The sequence below is a fragment of the Schistocerca cancellata genome, chromosome 2, assembly GCF_023864275.1.
Source record: "Schistocerca cancellata isolate TAMUIC-IGC-003103 chromosome 2, iqSchCanc2.1, whole genome shotgun sequence".
Taxonomy (NCBI): domain Eukaryota; kingdom Metazoa; phylum Arthropoda; class Insecta; order Orthoptera; family Acrididae; genus Schistocerca; species Schistocerca cancellata.
In genome coordinates, this window is record NC_064627.1 from 1,117,487,466 (window position 1) to 1,117,509,400 (window position 21,935).

At 38.2% G+C, this 21,935-nt stretch overlaps 1 protein-coding gene across 2 annotated transcripts in view; it reads right to left on the reverse strand.

Moving 5' to 3' along the window:
- Window positions 1–5,859: 5,859 nt before the first annotated feature.
- LOC126163158 (G protein-activated inward rectifier potassium channel 3-like) overlaps window positions 5,860–21,935 on the reverse strand; it is an 87,428-nt gene continuing 71,352 nt past the window's right edge. Inside the window, exon 4 of one of the 2 annotated variants that reach the window (XM_049920091.1) lies at window positions 5,860–6,687. In XM_049920091.1, coding sequence (XP_049776048.1) covers window positions 6,503–6,687 — 185 coding nt within the window. In that variant the 3' untranslated portion in view covers window positions 5,860–6,502. The remainder of the gene's footprint in view (window positions 6,688–21,935) is intronic. The other variant, XM_049920092.1, reaches the window with a different exon arrangement.

Genomic DNA, 21,935 nt, shown 5'->3' on the forward strand with positions numbered 1-21,935 from the left:
ATTCTTTTTCAGCACATCCTTGTACTTCTCACTTCCATCCCACATGTCTTTAATTCAACATCCTAGACAGAATTTCTATAATGTGATTTAAGAGTTTCTCGGTTGACATTCAGGTAGCACCAGGATTTTGAACATATATTGTGTTCAAACACATGAAATGTTGAGTGCTGCCGACAAAGGATTTCAAATTGATTCTGTATTTCTAGATTTACAGAATCTGCAACTGGATTCCTGATTTGCTATCAGGGAGGTCATAGTTCATAGTAATTGACAGAAAGTCACCTAGAAAATAAGAAGTGATTTCTGGCATTCCTCAAGGTAGTGTTATGGCCCTCTGTTGTTCCTTATCTATATAAGTGATTTAGGAGACAATCTAAGCAGCTGTCTTAGACTGTTTGCAGATGATGCTGTTGTTAATTTTCCTGTAAAGGCATTACAATCCCTTAAGTGCTCAATTGGAGGTATATCTGGTGACTGAGATCGCCGGGGCAGTATGTCAACACCCTGTAGAGATGTTGGAAAACACCCTGTGGAATGATGTTCGTGAATAGTAGCACAACAGGTTGAATCACCAAACTAATATACAATGTACAGTCATGGTCTGTGGGATAATAATGAGGGTGCTCCTGATTCCATATGAAATTGCACCCCAGACCATAACTCCAGGTGTAGGCCAGTATGTATAGCGTGCAAACAGGTTGGGTGCAGGCACTCCACTGGTGGCCTTCTAACCAACACACGGCCATCTCTGGCACCGAGGCAGAACCAGCTTTCATCAGAAAACACAACAGACTTCCACACTGACCTCCAACGAGCTCTCGCTTGACACCAGTTAAGTCACAAATGGCATGTGGCTCAGAGCTGTCCTTAAAATATAGCTCGCGCATGATAGAATGGCCTATGTGCAGTGACTGGTTTTCGTCCGAGGTGATCGGCGAGTTGATCCGTTTGTTCCGAAGGAGAGGCCTATAAGTATTTTCCACCTTTTGGCTGTTCAGCGATGACAGAATTAAGGTGCACACCCTGCAACCTTTCTCTGAGGATTTTACAGAAACTCATTGGTAAAAAAATTTCATTTTTGTTTGACTTCAGCTTTGTATGTTAAGTTCATGATGATGTGCCCATCATTTCATTAATAGTCATAGTTGTTGTGATACTCACATGAAAATAAGACACTCCGCGAAATTAGGAAAAGCGTGCAATGAAAAAAATAGAGGTCATTGCGTATGAAATTTAGCTAATGTTTTGAATTTTTCTTTAGACTTGGGTAGAGGTACCTGTCATCAGTCTCAAGAAAATCGATCTGATGTAGCACACTCATCTGCAGTCGTTCTGTGCCATTGATAAAGCCAGAGTAAAATATCCACAACATTCCTCATATGTCATAAATATTGGTGAAAGAATGTAATTTTTAAGGGTCATTGATAGCTGGTGAAACGAGAAATGCTATGGGTTGTGGAACAACGTATGTGAAGACATTACACTTTTTCTTATACCAAGGATGTGCTTTTTCATAAGCTTTTGAGTCTGTTCCTCACTTAATAAACGTTATAAACCATTGTTTCAGAATTCTCTCGCAGTTGTGTCTGCACAACATGTTAATGAGGTGAGACAGTGTAAACTCTAGTTGTGTTTTGGCAAAAGAAGTAAATTTTGACATTTCAACCAGAGAAATGTGTAGGATTTACTCAAAATTCACCACTCATGACTCTTCTCTGAAAGTTACAAATGGTTAACAAGCCAGGCAAAAATAAATTGCTGCATCTTCAGTGTGATACCTTTTACATACTAATGAAAGCAGAGATGACAGGACATGTTTATGAATGGTCACCACGCAAGTGTGGGTGTGGAGGAGCCCCATTTAACAAAAAAATGTGATTGTAGGCTTCAGTTTAGAACTGCACTTCCCCTCCAACATTTGGCGTTTCCCCTACCACTGCTGCTCTCCCCGTGCTTCCCCAGCTGACTTGTGCATAACTGATTTGTAACAGTTTGTTGTGTCACTGCTGAAATTGCTGCAGCAGATGCAGTACAGTGCACCAGAGACGTACACTGAACACGATGGTCTTCTCTCTCAGAATGCTATGTGGCCATCCGGAGCCCATTCTTCTTGCAACTCTACATTCTCATGACCACCACTACCAGACACAATGTACAGTGGCTACATTGCTACCGAGTCTTTCTGCAGTATCACAGAAGGAACATCCAACTTCTCACAGCCATATTACATGACCTTGTTCAAACTAAGTGAAGTGCTGATAATGGCACCTATGTTGCCTTGAAGGTGATCTTGTCTAACATAATTCACCACATCCAATGTAAAAAATAACTAACGCTCATGACAGTTACAGCATGTTTTTAAAGCTAACCTAGTTTGCATCCTCATAGTGGCGCTACCAGCACCACTCCTTAGTGATTGCACAAAATTTAAATGGGCATCACCTTTCAGATGTAGAAACATGCCTACCAACTTTCGTTTATATCGCAAAACTCCTTACTGGTGTTGGAATTTTTTCTGTCAGTGTAGTAGCAGTCCTGTGGTCATGAGATGAGTCTCCTGCATGGAACAATTTTTCATGCCACTGAAGAGCTGACGCTTGACTGAAACCTTTGTTACACGAATTACATAGATGATAACCTTCTCCTTTGTTCTTAATTTCTTCGCACAATTTCTTCTTCCTTAGATGAGTGTGCTTTTTTAACATGCCTCCATGAACCTCAGTGGCATTTATAGTAATGTTGACATATGGGACACACAAATGTTATGAGCTAGCAGTTTAATTAGCACTCACTATTGACACAAAGTAAATCATAAAGGGCATTACAAGCAACTAACATGGAAGCAACTTCGCATTTGCAGTCTGGCATCAAGTTCACACATACGCAGTGCAGGAATGGCACAAGGTATCCACCACCTCAAGCCCACTAGTGACTGGTTCAACACTGGCCAAAGAGTAATTGAGGCGACCGAGGTCATCAAGAATGGGTGAATCGGTGGAGAGTGTAAATCAGTCTGCTCAAGACAATCCTAACCTCGCTATTCATAAGCATGCTAGTTCTTCAAATGTGTATCGATTATCAGGTCACCAAACTCTGCAAAAAGACCTTAAACTGAACCCTTACAAAATCCACTTGTTGCAATGTTTAAAGCCTCAGGATGCCTGACATAGTCTGCAGTCCATTAATGATGGGACTGAGTGCCCTTCATTTAACAACGTCTGGTTTTTTGACAAGGCTATTTTTCACCTGAATGGTCATATCAATAACCAAAATTTCCACTACTGGAGAGTAGTGCATTCTAAACGAAAGCATGATAACCCCCTTCATTCACAAAAAGTTACTGTATCTGGCTATGATATCAGTTTGAGGAATAATTGGGCTGTACATTTACGAGGATGAGTGCGGTCGTGCAGGTACAGTGAATTTGGAACATTACGGTATGATGTTAAATGACTTTCTGTTGCCTGAAGTGCCAAAATTCACACACATTCAATGTGTCTGTACTGCGAGTTTGTGAAATTTCCCCAGGTACATTGATCTCCAAGAGTGGTGACATAAAATCGTTCCAGTCAGTCCAGCACCCAGTCAGTCCAGATTTTGAGCCCCACAGATTTTTTACTATGGGGATATGTCAAATCTAAAGTCTATGTCAATAATCTGACTTCTCTGGAGCAACTGAAAGAAAACATCTGTAACAAATGGCAGCTGTCCCAGCCATCCCAGTGCCTATGTGTCGAGGCATCGTGCAAAATTTTGTTCATTGTTGAAATGTGTGCTGTAGTCGTGCTGGATTGCATTTAAATGACATTATTCTTAATAAATAAATTCCTAAACTGTAGGTTTCAATAATAAATAAAGATTTTGTTGATAGACTTCAATCTCTATTTTATTTTGACACATCCAATTAAACTTTCTTTTGAGATTCACTGTATTATACAAACTTTTGGTTGGTTTTCTATTTTAGGCCTAAAACTGTAAGATGTGCATCTACTTTGCTGTTGCTGCACACCTGAAATTGTATTAATTTAAAGACTGAGTTGCAGAGGATGGCCTGGTGTTTAGCATATTTATGACCTGACAATATGTAATCTGCCTAGCAATCAGGAAATGTATGTTTCTTTGCTTGGTTAAAAAAGTAGCTTTTTTTCTGAGAGTAACAGTAGTGGTTGTTCTGTTTCAATGTTTTGAGTTATGTTGTGTATCCTTGGTGGTTTAGTTGGTTGCTGTTTTCATTCAGAAAATGAATTTAGAAAGACTTGTAATGTCACTCCCAAATTGCAACTGCTCATTTGTTCATTCTGTCAACTTTTGTCCAGTGTGCTGCTGATTTTGAATATTCAGTGGAAGTTTGTGCATTGAAAGAATTGAGGTAAACAACACACTTTGGTAATTGTCTATGAATGTATATTATGTGTTTCTTTGGAGGGAGGGGGGCAGAGAAGGTGTGGAGAGGGATTAAGAAACAGTTACCCTTTGACAGTAAAGGATGTTGAACACTAAATTTCCATTGATGAATTATCTTTGTATAATGCATTAAGTGGTACTTGTTCTGTTATATAGTCTTGTATATTTTTTGAAGAAAATTGTATTTAGCTGTAGCCACAGATTTTTAAAAAATTCATACACACAGAAAAATGCCATCAGGTGCTTCTAAACTTGGCAAGATGATTAATACGTACTGTATATTACAGAATAAATTTTGTACTATGAGTCATAGAAAGCCTTATCCTTGACAGAAGTAGTAAGGGCAGGCATTAAGTGTTATACCCTTGTAAGTATGTGAACAACTCCTGACCACCTTCTGCAGCTCATTTAAGGTAACTATACAAAAATATGTGGCAACAGTGATAGTGGAGAGTATTCTGATGGTGAAAACAGTAGCACTCAGTTTCTGCTTAAGATATTAGATATGAAACTTTTGGGAATCTGCATTTTGTTTCCTGTTCCAGGCAAATAAAAAATTTAATTTCACTGATTATTTGTCAAGTTATGATAATAAAATATTCCTTCTGTACCTGGATCGGGATAACAAAGTGACTGACAGTTAGGCACAGAAAGGGGTGATGTCAGTTTGCCATTGCCCACATGCTAATATGGCAGTGGCATCAACAGCTCTGCTATTTGGTACTGAGTTCCTTTGCTTATTTTCTGTTAACCCACAGTTCTGAGTTTGTCATGCAGGACCATAATAGCTTATCACTCAGCAGCCCTTTCTCTCTATTAGCTGTAGATATTCTTTTGCATATTTATAAGACAAATCGACACAAAGAAACAAAGCATATGATGGAAATGAGTGACAGCAGTTACGTTAGTGTTTGTAATTGTCTTCTGCAGAGCAATATAACATTGGAAACCAAAACAGAAGACACAAGCAAGCTTGTTACGTGTTTGGTTGTTGCTTTGGTAGCTCGTTTGTCAACAGTTATCTGTCAATCACTTTGTTGTTTTGAACTGTCAATATATAAGTTGTGCCAGTAACCATATGCTCTCTGTTGAGTCTTCAGTTAAGCAGTGATCTCTTTGCAGCTATTTGTAGCAGTTCTGTACTATACTGTTTGGCTTATTATTTATATTACATTCTATATCTTTCACAATACACAAGTCACATGCAGACAGATTTTTAAAAAATCTGTCTGTCAGACATCAATGATCTGTGACTACTAATTAAGAAAAGCAGTGGATCAAATAAAGATAGTCAGGCAATACTCACTTTATCCCAACCCAATTAAATGCAAATTTGCTCCCACTTTGTTCAAAGCTTCTGTTTATTTTGAAGCAAAATCATAAAATGGAAAATTGGTTTGCAGGAGATAATCGGGTGAAAGACAAATAATTCAGTAATACAGAGCTACAAAACAGTTTGTAAATACTCGCTTTATTGCTTCCATTACTTATATTTTCTTTCTTCTCACTGAAAAATTACATGTACAACCATTTATTTTAGTCACATTATTCTTTTCATAGTCACATTTTACCAATTAATATAAATTTTTGATGCTGAGTTACTGAATCACAGTATACAGCACGAAAATGTAAATTTTGATTGTTATGGTCACAGCTATAGTTTTAAGCACATTATAAAAGGTCACCAGAAAAGTTAACTATTGGAGTAAAACAATCTGTAATGTCAAAATCAGTTTTTATTTATGACTAGTTCTGAAGGAGCAAATTCTGCTACTTCTGGAAAGAGTCACTATTAAACTATTTTCTCTTTTATTGGATTTAATAAAACCATCTTTTATAAAGAAAATGTTGAATTTCAAGTGCAAAAACTTGATGGTGATTGTGAACTTGTGGGTGATTGTGAGCAGTAGGTGAATCAGGCCATTCCTTGCACAGTGTGTTCCATTCAAACAAATTAGAGGTAGAATGTTTCATTTAAACAAATTTGTTCAAAACTTCTTTTTTCAGACCAGTTATTTTCAAGGCTTGTTAATGTAGTCCATCAGTTCTTGGCATAAGAAACCCTTATTTTATGCTATAAAAAATCTGTCTACTGTTGTCAGACAACAGTTTCATCAAGTGTGTTTACAATAGATAAGTTGTTAATATCTACTGAGTCTGGGACATCCAATAAAGGTGCATTCTGTGAGCAAACCACTGCAGTTTTACTGTTCCTTTGCTCGTCTGGTAGTAAATATTGCTGAGAAGAGTACAAACTGCTTCCAAGGTCACTGAGTCTTGATGCTGAAGAAAAAAGTTCACACAATTAATATGCTATGAATCAATAAATTGTGAATGACTGAATTTCTGCTACAGTGAAATTCATGCTAAATACATTAACTATTTTTATCTGCGAATTTTTTAGTGTTGTTTTCATTTTTTTTATTTGAGTAGCCCCTCTGGCTAAAACATTGTTGATGTAAATGATTATTGGTTAAATCAGTTAAATTTATGTTTCAATGATAAAGATACTTATGAATAGTGCTGACTTGATGCCAGTTTTTGATATCCTGCAGACAGTTGATAGAGACTTCATAGATAAATGAAAACCACTCAACATTTTTCTCCAGTTTTTGTGTTTTCAGTAGATTTACTGCCCGGAATCTGTTGTTAAAGCTTAGCTTTAACCCTGTGAACAACCAGATATTTTATATTCATTTTTTTCATTCCCTACACACTATGTGATTAGATATCCAGACAGTGCAAAACAGAGTTTTATGGGACCGCAGCATCAGATACCTCACAGAACACAAAATATCATCTATAATTGCTATGAAAGATGAGGAATGACTGTTTGATGAAGCTAATGGACTTTCAGTATTTGCATGTGACTTTAAGCCACTACAGTTGGAGCCAAGAACAAAGAGTTTAGGCTCATTCTGTGCAACTACGTTATTTATTCTCCAACAACTAGTGAGCATTCTGTAGTGTTCTGAATGCTCTGTAGTAGATGTCATAGCCAGTGCAACCATGAAACTTCATCACATCAAGTTATTTAGTGAATTGTTATTACATTTGTTGTAAATTAATGTCACTGATGGTGATGGTAAGTGACAAATTCTACATAAGCAACTGAGAGGCATAATTTGTGGGATATACACATTCTTCAGGCACAAAACACATTTACATGTGAACACATTGAAGTGTGTACCATAACTCTCTCTTGAAACCGGCAGCACTCCCCATCCACGCCTCCACCTGTGTGAACCACCATCACTCATGCATCAGATTACAGTGTAATAAGCTACTGAAGGTTATTTTGAACATTTTAATCTTAATAAGATAAACTTCCTTAAAGAAAGTGACTGTTCAATGTGAGGTGTAGCACATGGCTCGTACAGCTGAGTGACGGCTCATGGGCTACCAAGCACACTGAGAGATGGCAATCGGTAGATCTACAGTAGGATAATAAAACCTATGTCAGTGAACATGTAAGGGTTTTTGGGATTACTGAATACATGGAAACTAATTAGCATATACAGTTGAAGGCAGGGCAAAAATGGATAGTTAGGATAGGATCGGAATCTATGTTCTTCCATCAACTAATCAAAATTGGAGGGCAACTAGAAGTTTACCATTCAGAGTAAAAGCAAAAGGTAAAGCAATAAATTGTTTAATCATTGTCACCAGAACGTACAATGTGTTTGTAATGAAATATATACTGAAGAGCCAAAGAAACTGGTACACCTGCCTAATATCAAGTAGGGTCCCATGAGCACACAGGAGTGCCACAACACTATGTGGCATGGGTTTGACTAATGTCCGAAGTAGTGCTGGAGGGAACTGACACCATGAATCCTGCAGGGCTGTCCATAAATCTGTATGAGTATGAGGGGGTGGAGATCTCTTCTGAACAGCACAATGCAAGGCATCGCAGATACGTTCAATAATGTTAATGTCTGAGGAGTTTAGTGGCCAGCAGAAGTGTTTAAACTCAGAAGAGTGTTCCTGGAGCCACTCTGTAGCAATTATAGATGTGTGGGGTGTCACATTGTCCTGCTGGAATTGTCCAAGTCCGTCAGAATGCACAATGGGCATTAATGGATGCAGGTGATCAGACAGGATTGTTAGGTATGTCTCACATGTCAGAGTCATATCTAGACATATCACTCGAACTGAACATGCATCACACCACCGCAGAGCCCCCACCAGCTTGAACAATCCCCTGCTGACGTGCAGGGTCCATGGATTCATGAGGTTGTCTCCATGCCTGTACACGTCCGTCCACTTGATACAATTTGAAATGAGACTCGTCTGACCAGGCAACATCTTTCCTATCATCAGCAGTCCAATGTTTGTGTTGAAGGGCACAGGTGAGGCATAAAGCTTTGTCTTGTGCAGTCATCAAGGGTACGCGAGTAGGCCTTCAGCTACATAATCCCATATTGATGATGTTTCGTTGAATCGTTCGCATGCTGGCACTTGTTGATGGCCCTGCATTGAAATCTGCAGCAATTTATGGAAGGGTTGCACTTCTGTGATGTTGAATGGTTCTCTTAAGTCGTCATTGGTCTTGTTATTGCAGGATCTTTTTCCAGCTGCAGTGATATCGGGGATTTGATGTTTTACCAGATTCCTGATATTCATGATACACTCGTGAAATTGTCATATAGAAAAATCCCCACTTTATTGCTACCTCAGAGATGCTGTGTCCCATCACTCATGCACCAACTATAACACCACGTTCAAACTCACTTAAATCTTGATAATCTGCCATTGTAGCAGCAGTAATTGATTTAACAATTGCACCAGATACTTGTTGTCTTATATAGGCATTGCCAACCGTAGCACCATATTCTGCCTATTTACATATCTCTTTATTTGAATATGCATGCCTATACCAGTTTCTTTGGTGCTTCAGTGTAGTACTTAGACCCTATTTTTCAATCACCAGATGCGTCTTTTATGTGTGGTACTGAATGTTGATGCAAGAAAGATTAAATTTCATTTGCAGTTTTACAAGTATATAAATTTAAAAATTTTTGTTGTAGAACAGCTTTCAAACAGTGTCATCCTTGTATTTGTGCTAAGTTAGGCACAATTTGGTCAGATCTCATCTCATTGCATGTAAAGAAAATTTAAACTTTGAAATATTGGTTGCAGAACTTTCAGGCAAAAATAGTAAGCTCGACAGATTAATCATTGCATATGTGTCCCATTAAACCAAAGGAGATATTCAGGTGTTCTTTACCAAGTAGCAACTGTTACAAAAGATAAATATTGTAATAAACAAAGCAGTAATTATGAAAATTAAATGTTAACACAAGCACACTTATTACCAATACTACAATTTTTCAAAACACATTAACAATGTTATGAAAAGGACAGTTGCTACTCACCACATAGGAGAGTTTCTGAGTCGCAAATAGGCACAACAACAAGGAGACTGTCAGAAAGTGAGCTTTTGGCCAACAAGGCCTTCATCAGAAATAGACAACATACATACAGACACACACACACGACCAGTCTCTGGCTGCTGAGTGTGGCCTGAGCAGCCAGAGACTGTGCTCACATGTGTGTGAATTGCATTTGCATGAGTGTGTATGTGCGTGTTTTCTGTTTCTGATGAAGGCCTTATTGGTTGAAAGCTCACTTTCTAACGGTCTTCTTGTTGTTGTGCCTATCTGTGACTCAGTATCTCTGCTGTATGGCGAATAGCAACTATCCTTTTCATAACATTGTTACATTACATCCTATATTTTTCAAGGCATATTAAGTAATTATCATGTCTTATTAAGAATTACATGTGAAACAATAGTTACTTTAACAATAGGCCATGCAGTAACAAATAGAAATGGTGATTCACATAATGTACCTGAAGACCTAGGTGTCACATATCATCACAGCCAAATTATAAAGTTAAATTCGCTACATGCAAACAGTTTTCTATTGTCTTGTCATTTGAAAATTGGGATGAGGTAATAGCTGTAAGAACTAAGTATGGAAAGTTCAGTGCATTGGCTACCATATTCAGCATGAACTTGGAAGAACAATATCCCCAAATTATTGGCATCTACCGCAAAAAGAAAGAAATAATTGGTGAAAAACAAGGTTCTAGAATTGAGTCCTGTTTGAGCACAGTTGCAATCTGCTAGGAAGTTTCAAAACAGTACACTCTCTGCTGCAGAAGAAAGATTAATTCTGGAAACAACCCTTCAGGAGCATTAGTCAGCAAGATCTACATCTAAGTCTATATGAATTCTCTGCAAACCATCATGAGGTGCATGGCAGAGGGTATGTCCCATTGTAGCAGTTATTGGAGTTTCTTCCTGTTCCAGTCATGTATGGAGTGCGGGAAGAATGATTGAATGCCTCTGTGCGTGCAGTAATTATTCTAGTCTTATTCTCATGATCTCTATGTGATACAAAGGGGATTGTAGTGTATTCCTAGAGTCACTATTTAGAGCCAGTTCTTGAAACTTTGTTAACAGACTTTCTCGGGATAGTTTATATTTATCTTCAAGTTTTTCAATTCAGTTCCTTCAGTATCTCTGTGGCACTCTCCCATGGATTAAAGATACATTGTAATATTTTTGTGAACGTAGGAGAGTGGGACTGACAGAAGTGAAGTTGTGTGGGTGCGTGATTAGTCATATGTGGGTATCATAGTCAACAAGAAAACTGCCTACAAAAGGTAACATTTGGGTTTTGAGCTCTGGCCTGCCACTATATTGTTTAGTACCATACTATTTGTGATAATACTCTCTAAATGTACCCTGTTAAATTGTGAAGAGACACTACTTTAAAAATAGCTGTTGTATATCTTCCATTCATAGCTTAATATTTACTTGATTACTTTGGTATTTTTCACATAAAATATGTACCTACATTTGTTACAAAAGAGAACTGTTCACAGTACACTATTATGATTGACATAGGTTTGCAGCGAACATTGATACTTGGCATGTGACCATCAGGAATTTTTAGTCTCTGACTCCAAATAATCACGTAATTTGTAGAATAAAGAATTGTGGAGGTATGTTTTTAATTTTGTTTTGAATTGTTAGGGATTTCCAGTTCCTTGCTTTATGTTGGATGAGACCTTGTTAAACACCATTGCATCAGAATGCATAATGCTATGCTCAATTCTAAGCAAGGAAGCAAAGTCTACATGAAAACCATTTTTCTACTGTTTGTCCCTTTTTCCTTCCCCCAATGCCTTTTTGTCTTTGCTACACACTCCGGACAAGTTTGCTATTTACACAAATCAGATTGCACTCTCAAGAGACAATGATGGATCTGTTTAACAAAAATATATGGCAAAAATTACAGGACACATCCCTCACATGTAGATGAAGAAATTATGTTATGTGAACACGAATCTGGAAATGCTTTGTTTCCATGTTACAGCACGTTTTCTCCAACTCAGTAATCATGGGAAACACACAAGAACAGAACATTACAATTATGGGGAACATGCATTCTTGTTCACGTCTGGCTATGTTGTGTACTGCCAGTGTTTTGTTTTAAATGTCCCTGTTGCCATGCGACATTGCTAATGACTGTTTGGTAGGCCCTCTCTTTCTTCCACCCAGGCTCAACAGACAAAGTTATCATAATTTCATAGAGAATATTCTACCTGATTTACTAGCTGATGTAGCTTTAGCTCTGCAATAAAACATGAACTTCATGCACAATGTAGCACCTCCTCATTTTAGTGTTAATGTCTGTCGGCTTCTAAATAACAGATTCAGTGATGGATGGATAGGTACAGATGGATGAATTGCCTGGCCTCCATGCTGTCTGGACCTATGCTCACTGGACTTCTACTTGTGAGGGCATTTGAAAGCTCTTGTGTATGGAACCCCAATACAAGATATTGAGAGTCTCCATGCCCATATTATGGAAGGGCGCAAAACAATTTGCCATACTCTAGGGATACATGAGCACATCTGAGATTCACTACAACAATGGGTTGATGCATGTATCAATGCCCATTGAAAGCATATTGAACATCTGTTTTGAGAAAGAGTTACATGTGGTACGCTGGTGTATTCTGTTTGTGTGTCTTTCCCATGGTCAGTGAGTTGGAGAAAATGAATTGTAACATGGAAACAAAACATTTCCAGGCCTACATTCATACAACATAATTTCTTCGTCTGCATGTGTGTTTGTGTGTGTTCTTTGAGGCTATAGATACTGTGATAATGAATATCACAGCAGGGAATATCACAGCAGGCAGTTCAATTGAAATGGAATGGATGTTTCCAAAAAGAGCTTTCATGGAAGTTGAACAGACAAACATAGCCAAAAGGAAGATAACTGCAAAGAAACCTTGGGTAACAGAAGAAATAATTCAACTGACTGATGAAAGAGGGAAGTACAAAAACGTTTAGGGAAATTAAAGAATACAGAAATATTAGTCACTTAAGAATGAAATAAATAGCAAACACAAGGAAGCCAAGATGAAATTGGCTACGGAAAAAAATCAGAAGAAATTGAAAAAGAAATGGCTGCCAGAAGGACTGACACAGCATATAGAAAAGTCAGAACAATCTTCAGCCTGCTCAAACACTAAAACACAGTGGATTGCCAAACTCAGAGGTCTCACAAGGCATTGGAACTGTAAGTGTTCTTGTGGAATCAATTATAGTAATGTCATGTTACATGATTCAACCATACAGAATATATCAGATGCACACATTCATGCTGCAATTCTAAACTAACACACCCTGTTAAAAACAGTTCTGTCTGTTGTAGAATCTCAAACTATTGCGAACTTAACATAGGTTGACTTTGAGGCTCCATGTATGTCTGTTGTCCACAGTGCACAAGTCACACAGTCTAAAGTGTGTGCAAGTGCTAAAGTGGTTAAAAATTGGATTCAGACAAAGAGGAAGCTTAGAAGTAAAAACTATCAATTTTGTGGTACAAGACATGTGCAACAAAATTCTGTGAGGAAGTCTTGTTGTGAGTGCTTTTTGAATCGTGACCAGAAAGCTTGACCTTTTCGTGGTGGAAAATGCCACCAATGCAGATGGCAAGGTCACATTCAGACAATGTTTCTATGTGGCAACCTAGTCTCAGCAAACAGCCATGACTGAGTGAACGTGCAGCTGCCACATAGCTGTCAATAAGTGTTTACAGTTGTGGTGAAGCCATTAACAATGGTGCAGGGCAAACCTCCCACTTCTGCATTGCAAAATCTTCCATTGCAACATGCAGGCAGGCTGACAAACTTTTTGTTCGATTACAAGTGTAATTACAAGTGTAATTGAGTTCTGTAACAAGTTTCAGCTAGTAATAGCGAATACCCTGTTCAAGAATCACAAGAGGAGGAGGTATACTTGGAAAAGGCCGGGCGATACGGGAAGATTTCAATTAGATGACATCATGGTCAGACAGAGATTCCGAAATCAGATACTGGATTGTAAGGCGTACCCAGGAGCAGATATAGACTCAGATCACAATATAGTAGTGATGAAGAGTAGGCTGAAGTTCAAGACATTAGTCAGGAAGAATCAATACGCAAAGAAGTGGGATATGGAAGTACTAAGGAATGACGAGATACGTTTGAAGTTCTCTAACGCTATAGATACAGCAATAAGGAATAGCGCAGTAGGCAGTACAATTGAAGAGGAATGGACATCTATAAAAAGGGCCATCACAAAAGTTGGGAAGGAAAACATAGGTACAAAGAAGATAGCTGCGAAGAAACCATTGGTAACAGAAGAAATATTACAGTTGATTGATGAAAGTAGGAAGTACAAACATGTTCCGGGAAAATCAGGAATACAGAAATACAAGTCGCTGATGAATGAAATAAATAGGAAGTGCAGGGAAGCTAAGATGAAATGGCTGCAGGAAAAATGTGAAGACATCGCAAAAGATATGATTGTTGGAAGGACAGACTCAGCATACAGGAAAGTCAAAACAACCTTTGGTGACATTAAAAGCAACGGTGGTAACATTAAGAGTGCAACGGGAATTCCACTGTTAAATGCAGAGGAGAGAGCAGATAGGTGGAAAGAATACATTGAAAGCCTCTATGAGGGTGATGATTTGTCTAATGTGATAGAAGAAGAAACAGGAGTCGATTTAGAAGAGATAGGGGATCCAGTATTAGAATCGGAATTTGAAAGAGCTTTGGAGGACTTACAGTCAAATAAGGCAGAAGGGATAGATAACATTACATCAGAATTTCTAATATCATTGGGGGAAGTGGCAACAAAACGACTATTCACGTTGGTGTGTAGAATATATGAGTCTGGCGATATACCATCTGACTTTCGGAAAAGCATCATCCACACAATATCGAAGACGGCAAGAGCTGACAAATGCAAGAATTATCGCACAATCAGCTTAACAGCTCATGCATCGAAGCTGCTTACAAGAATAATATACAGAAGAATGGAAAAGAAAATTGAGAATGCGCTAGGTGATGATCAGTTTGGCTTTAGGAAAAGTAAAGGGACAAGAGAGACAATTTTGACATTACGGCTAATAATGGAAGCAAGGCTAAAGAAAAATCAAGACACTTTCATAGGATTTGTCGACCTGGAAAAAGCGTTTGACAATATAAAATGGTGCAAGCTGTTCGAGATTCTGAAAAAAGTAGGGGTAAGCTATAGGGAGAGACGGGTCATATACAATATGTACAACAACCAAGAGGGAATAATAAGAGTGGACGATCAAGAATGAAGTGCTCGTATTAAGAAGGGTGTAAGACAAGGCTGTAGCCTTTCACCCCTACTCTTCAATCCGTACATCGAGGAAGCAATGATGGAAATAAAAGAAAGGTTCAGGAGTGAAATTAAAATACAAGGTGAAAGGATATCAATGATACGATTCGCTGATGACATTGCTATCCTGAGTGAAAGTGGAGAAGAATTAAATGATCTGCTGAACGGAATGAACAGTCTAATGAGTACACAGTGTGGTTTGAGAGTAAATCGGAGAAAGACGAAGGTAATGAGAAGTAGTAGAAATGAGAACAGCGAGAAACTTAACATCAGGATTGATGGTCACGAAGTCAATGAAGTTAAGGAATTCTGCTACCTAGGCAATAAAATAACCAATGACAGACAGAGCAAGGAGGACATCAAAAGCAGACTCGCTATGGCAAAAAAGGCATTTCTGGCCAAGAGAAGTCTACTAATATCAAATACCGGCCTTAATTTGAGGAAGAAATTTCTGAGGATGTACGTATGGAGTACAGCATTGTATGGTAGTGAAACATGGACTGTGGGAAAACCGGAACAGAAGAGAATCGAAGCATTTGAGATGTGGTGCTATAGACGAATGTTGAAAATTAGGTGGACTGATAAGGTAAGGAATGAGGAGGTTCTATGCAGAATCGGAGAGGAAAGGAATATGTGGAAAACACTGATAAGGAGAAGGGACAGGATGATAGGACATCTGCTAAAACATGAGGGAATGACTTCCATGGTACTAGAGGGAGCTGTAGAGGGCAAAAACTGTAGAGGAAGACAGAGATTGGAATACGTCAAGCAAGTAATTGAGGACGTAGGTTGCAAGTGCTACTCTGAGATGAACAGGTTAGCACAGGAAAGGAATTGTGGTGGGCCGCATCAAACCAGTCAGTAGACTGATGACCAAAAAAAAAAAACACAAGTGTAACAACAGGCACTTTGTTATAGATGACCACCGGTTCTTCTGTTTCCCTAATTAATAAAGATACTTATGACAGGATTGATAGCCCACTGCTACAACAACCTACTTCTATTTTGTCTGCCTACAACAGATGAGAAATTCCAATCCTTAGCGTGTGTGGTTTACCTGCAACTTTTTACAGAGCGAAAAAATGTGTTTTGTTTCATGTACACAATTCTAGAAATAGTGGTAACATTTTTCAGTTAAGTTTATTTGATTTGTTGAACCTGTGCATATGAGGCAATGTGTTACAAAGCAGCATGCCTCACACTAATGGTTGTGACTTGTGTAGTAAGTAAAAGGAACTGTTTGAAACAGGTTTAGGAAGGGCTAAAGAGTTTGAAGCATCCATTACAGTGAAGAACAATCTAGGGCCGTGATTTTTTCACACACAGCCTGTCCCAAGCAGTTTATGTCAGTTCAATAATTTTAAAGTAAAGGTTAATCCTGTAACATTAAGCAGTTCAAATCAGTCATGAGGAAGCTCACCTATTATATAAAATTTATTCATAATGTTGCACATATTGCTGCATTGCTCAACCAGCTGTGCTGCAAAAATGTTTCTTTTGTGTGATCCAAAGAATGCCAGAACATATTTGTTGATGTTTGATTCAGCTGAGCCTGTCATGATAGCTGAGGATGCATAAAAAATTGCAATGCTGGGCTCTGATATTGTCCAATTACCAGTATGACTTTTTATACAGGCTCACTGCCCAACATTTGAACACTGACTTGTTGCCTTGGTTACCAATTAGTGCTTGATTCATTTGAGGAATCATGTTTTCAAATTGATTCTCAGGATTTCAAAAATCTTAAAATTTTCCTCTTGGTCTTCAGTGTGTCGCCACAGCAAGTGCTTCTGATGCAGCTCTTCAGGTTGTTTTGTAATATGTGTGCCAAGGGTGGCCACACAGATTGGAAGTAATTCCCCAACCAATGGTGCGTCACTATTTATCACATTGTCACACACTACCCACACAGTCAGGTGTTCTGCTGTTGCATACAGAGAACAATGATGAACATGTTGTGATTCCTCACTTCCTCCAGCAGGAATTTTTATTTTTTTTACTGTGAAAAGATCATTGGTGTTTAATCCACACAAAAGTACTCACCTGATGTTATTGTACTTGGCATGACATGGATGCTCAGATTGAGCAAGTGGCATCTTGTTGCAAAGTTTGTACAAAACATCAATCAGTTCTACTACAATGTTGTTTTGATTGGCCATGTGCGTTTGGATTGTGGCAACAGATTCATATGAGTTTGCAGGTCTGTTCTGGAACACACAATGCCTGTTAGCGGCAGACACTTATAATAACTTCCCTTTTGTTGTCCATGATATCCACCACTACTGCAAGTACTGTTTCAGCTTCATCTTCCATTTTTTTGTCTTTAAAGGTCTTCCAGAGGTCATTGTTTCAGACAATAGACCACAGTGCATGTCAACCAATTTCCAAAAGTCATGTGCTGCAAATGGCATACATTACGCGACACCTGCAGCTTTTGACCCATGGTTTAATGGTGAAGCTGAATGGTTCTCTCGTACATTCAAAAGTCACATGGAGAAATTCCATGCCTCCTGCACAAGGGAACAGGCACCATAAATTTTCATGTCCTTTTACCGCTCCTTGCTGCCTAACAGGTAGTTGCTAGTAGTACTGTTATATGGTCATAGTCACTGTATCCTCTTGAATCTTCTGTGGCTGCCACGATAGGAATCTGTTCTGCAAGGTCAGACAAAATTTCAGCCGCAGGATGAAGTCTTCTACAAAGTTCTTTGAAAGAAACGGTGCTGGGAGCATGGAGTCATTACAAATGCCACTGGACATTCTTTTTACATTATCTAAGGCTCTGCAGGACTATTGCAGCACCGCCAAAACCTGCTGCGGTGCACTTCTGAGTATGTCATTGATTCTGCCACAGCATGTTTGTCTGTGGACCCAGCATGTCACTGTGGCCCACACCAGTTGTCACTTCCATCTTTCTGCCATTCATGACTGGTACATCCACTGTGGCACCCACGAAGGACACCATCCCATCGCCACCAATGCCGGCACCAATCTCACAGCCTGAACCAATGTCCATGGACACTCTGCCCATGGAAGGTCATCATAGCACCCCAGAAGTTTAGTTTCGTGTTCAACTGACCACAGCACCTGCTCCTCTGTATGTGGGCATGCAGCCTGTGACTGGTTTTTCAGCCTGTGTTCCAGGTCACCCACAAGATGGATGCTGGGATGCAGTCAGGGAGCTGCCATCGGCTACAGTTACACACCTTGTCTCCTCACCTGTGTCTGCATTCAGTCCCCCCCCACACCGTCTACATGTCTACATGCATCCATCGTACACAACAACAGTGCAGAGGTATGGGAGGGCAGTGGGGAGGGGGGGGGATGTGGTGTTGTCCAAAGAATGGAGTGCTAGAGCAAGGTGGGTACTTTGGAACGAAGCCACAGAAGAGTATAGTCCTCACATGCTGCATCACCAGATGAGCAACACCAGTGTAGCCACACCTCCTACGGCATCACTATGCCGTTGCTATCAATGATCTACTTATTGCAGAGCAGAAGGATGCCTGGCCCAGTTTGCAGTCAACAATCAAAATCAATACAACAGCATTTGTGTTAGGTAGGCTACCAGTTATTAATATCTTAGGCGTAATGCAAAGGTGAACATTGTCAGATATTCTTCAAGTGACGAGTCTTGTAAATTTGTTCATATCAAGTGATACTTTAATATTCAGAGATAGTTCTAACTACTCAGAACACTCCTGTGGAAGTGAATTGTACAAAGTTAAGTAAATCTTCATCTCTATAGTGTAATAAAGTGAACTGATATTTTATTTGTTGTATTTCCACTCAACCTCCTCCCAGAGCAAACCAAAGAACCCACCGTTGTGCCCGTGAGTCTATTTTCATACAGTACAACACAAAATAACATGACAGATGAAGCAATGACATAAGAAGCAGTTTAGCACAGGCAAAGAGGGCATTTCTGGCCAAGAGATGTCTGGTAATATCAAGCATTGTAAGAAATGTCTGAGAATATACACACACTGTATGGTGCGGAAAAACTGGAAAAGAAGAGAATCAAAGCACTTGAGATGTGGTGCTATAGAACGATGTTGAAAATTATGTTGACTGAAAAAGTAAGGAAAGATGAGGTTGGCCACAGAATTGGCGAATAAAGCGATGTATGGCAAACACTGACAAGAACAAAGGGCATAATGATAGGACATGGGGAGAACATCAGGGAATAACATATATGGTTCTAGAGGGATCTGTAGAGGGTAAAATATGTAAGGGAAGACACACACTGGAATATATCCTAGAAATAATTGAAGATGTAGGATGCAAGTGGTACTATGAAATGAACAGGTTGACAGTTACAATTCCGATCATTTACTAGGAAAAATTTTAAATTTTTTTAGTCAGCAATGGTATTCCTAGCGATTATTTGGCTAAAGAACATTTCATACACTTGTATTTCCATCAATTATAAAAAAAAACCTTGTGAGTTTTTAATTTTATCACTAGTAAGTCAGTAAATGATTATGACTTTATACTTTTCTGACCTATATATATTGTCATCTTTCTTTAGTTTTATTTCTGTATTGAACCGGAATCTCAACATCTGGGAAGAAAGGAATAGTCTCTAATAGAAGAGTAATGCATTGTCTTGTTGAAGACCCAAGACAAAATCAAATCATTGTGTGGTTGTAGTTTTGCCCAAGACAACCATTAGAGGAAAGATAAAGAAATTTTTTGTTGTTTGAGGTAAGAGTCATTTATGAGTCTGAACAACATGTTGCAAACTTCATTGGCCCTTCTTTTTACGTTACTTTCATGATACAAAAAGAGCTCTGACTTGTAATGCTGTTTATGAACTGGAGCCAAAACCACATGAGTCACAGACCTAAATTATTTTTATAATCATTGCAGTTTTCTGTGGGCCTATATCTTCAAGACAAGGCCTTGGGCTATGAGTGGTTCCTATACATTTACACTGACTTCAGACAAGTCCATAAAGTCATAAAAATTATTACTAAAAATTTCAGACTAATTCTGCAATCAGTGATTCATATATAAATGAACTGAATTTGATAAAATGGAATAAAATAATAACCATAATGTAGATGTTAATTAATCAAACAAAAACTTCTTATACCCTAAAAGTTACAGGGAATTATTCAAGCAAAGAAGCATGTAAAGAAGGAGTTCACCTCACAACTAAGTAAAATAGGAATCATAAGACTATTATATCATTATAGGTCTAAGTATAGCAATGCTAGCAAGGAAATGTTTGTGAAATGGGTCTCCAATCCAGGCAGCAAAATGCGTAGCAAGTGATCTATAAAAATAAACGTAAAAGAAACACATTTGGCCAGTCCACTCTCAGACGACAACGTCATTAAAGATGTAAGTAAGTGAGAGGCACTACTACCAGCCACAAACAATATACTAAGAGATAGCTTTTGCTGGACTTGCGTACTATAGAAGTTAGTCAATGACTCAGTAGCTAAGTTCAGCAAATCTAGAGTAAAGAATTACTATGGCTTCTCAAATAATATTATAAAATGCACTAAAAATAATAAATAGATCCACTGATTAAAATAATTAATAAAATATTAAAAGAAGACAATTATCCAGAATGTTTGAAAATATATGTAGCTAAACAAATTCTTAAGAAAACAGGCATACCATCTCTGGATAATTATCAATCTATTTCACATATACCTATAATATTGGAGATGATTACATAAATAAATGAACCAATATTTTAAATCTAATAATATACTTACAATTAGCTCATCACAATGTAATAGATGGAGGACCATCCTTTCTACAGTCAAAGTAGTTGAGCTGTGTAATAGTAAAAGTACACAGTTGTTTTGAAAATAAAGAGATAATCTGTGCAACACCATTGGATCCAAGGAAGGCATTTGATATAGTCTCTGACCAAAAATACCAGTATAGAGTAGGGGAGAATGCTCTATGCTTAAAATGCCTTAATGCAGACTTATTTGAAACAGGAAACAGTTACTGAAGATAAATAATCACAAGAGATTCTCTTTCATTTGCAAAGGATGTGCTTCAGAGATCCGTTATTTGATGTTTCTGGTGATAATTTATATGAATGATTTATCCTCAATTGTACCATGTTATACAGAGCAGTATGCATATGACACAACACTCATTACGTGTGATACCAACCTTAAAAATGTACATCACAGTATGCTGATAGCAATGGATAAATATTTCAGGCTAATGTACTATATAAAAGTGACAGTAAAACTAAAGGTATTATGTTCAGTCTAATGGTCCCAGTCATTATAAGAAAACAGTCAAACCAAAGGATTTTAACTATTTTATATTAGCTTGGATACCCACTTGGGAAAATCTATGGCAGACTAACATATCTCAACTACTTGCTGTAAAAGCTGAGGGGATGTGTCAGTACAGAACTCCTGTTATATATATATTATGAACTCTTTCACTGTCATCTAAATTATGTTGTAACTCTTTAGACTCAAAATTAATGTTTAATGGCAAAAGGAGGCTATAAGATGCAGTGCAGGAGTTAGCCCATGAGAACTATTTAGAAATTATTTTAAACAGCTTAATATAATGATGGTATCTAGCCCATGAGTCTGTAAGGGCCTTGTCTTTTAGAAAACCAAAGCAAGTATGGCCAAAGGAGGTCAATCAATGCCACAATAACTGGCCATACAATTAACATGGCATATGCTAGGCTAGCAAAAACCCATAATACCTACAATGTTGTGGGTGCAGGTCCATTGCTATTTAAGTTATGCTGTAATTCTTCATGCTTAAAATTATTTTGTGTGTGTGTGTGTGTGTGTATGTGTGTGTGTGTGT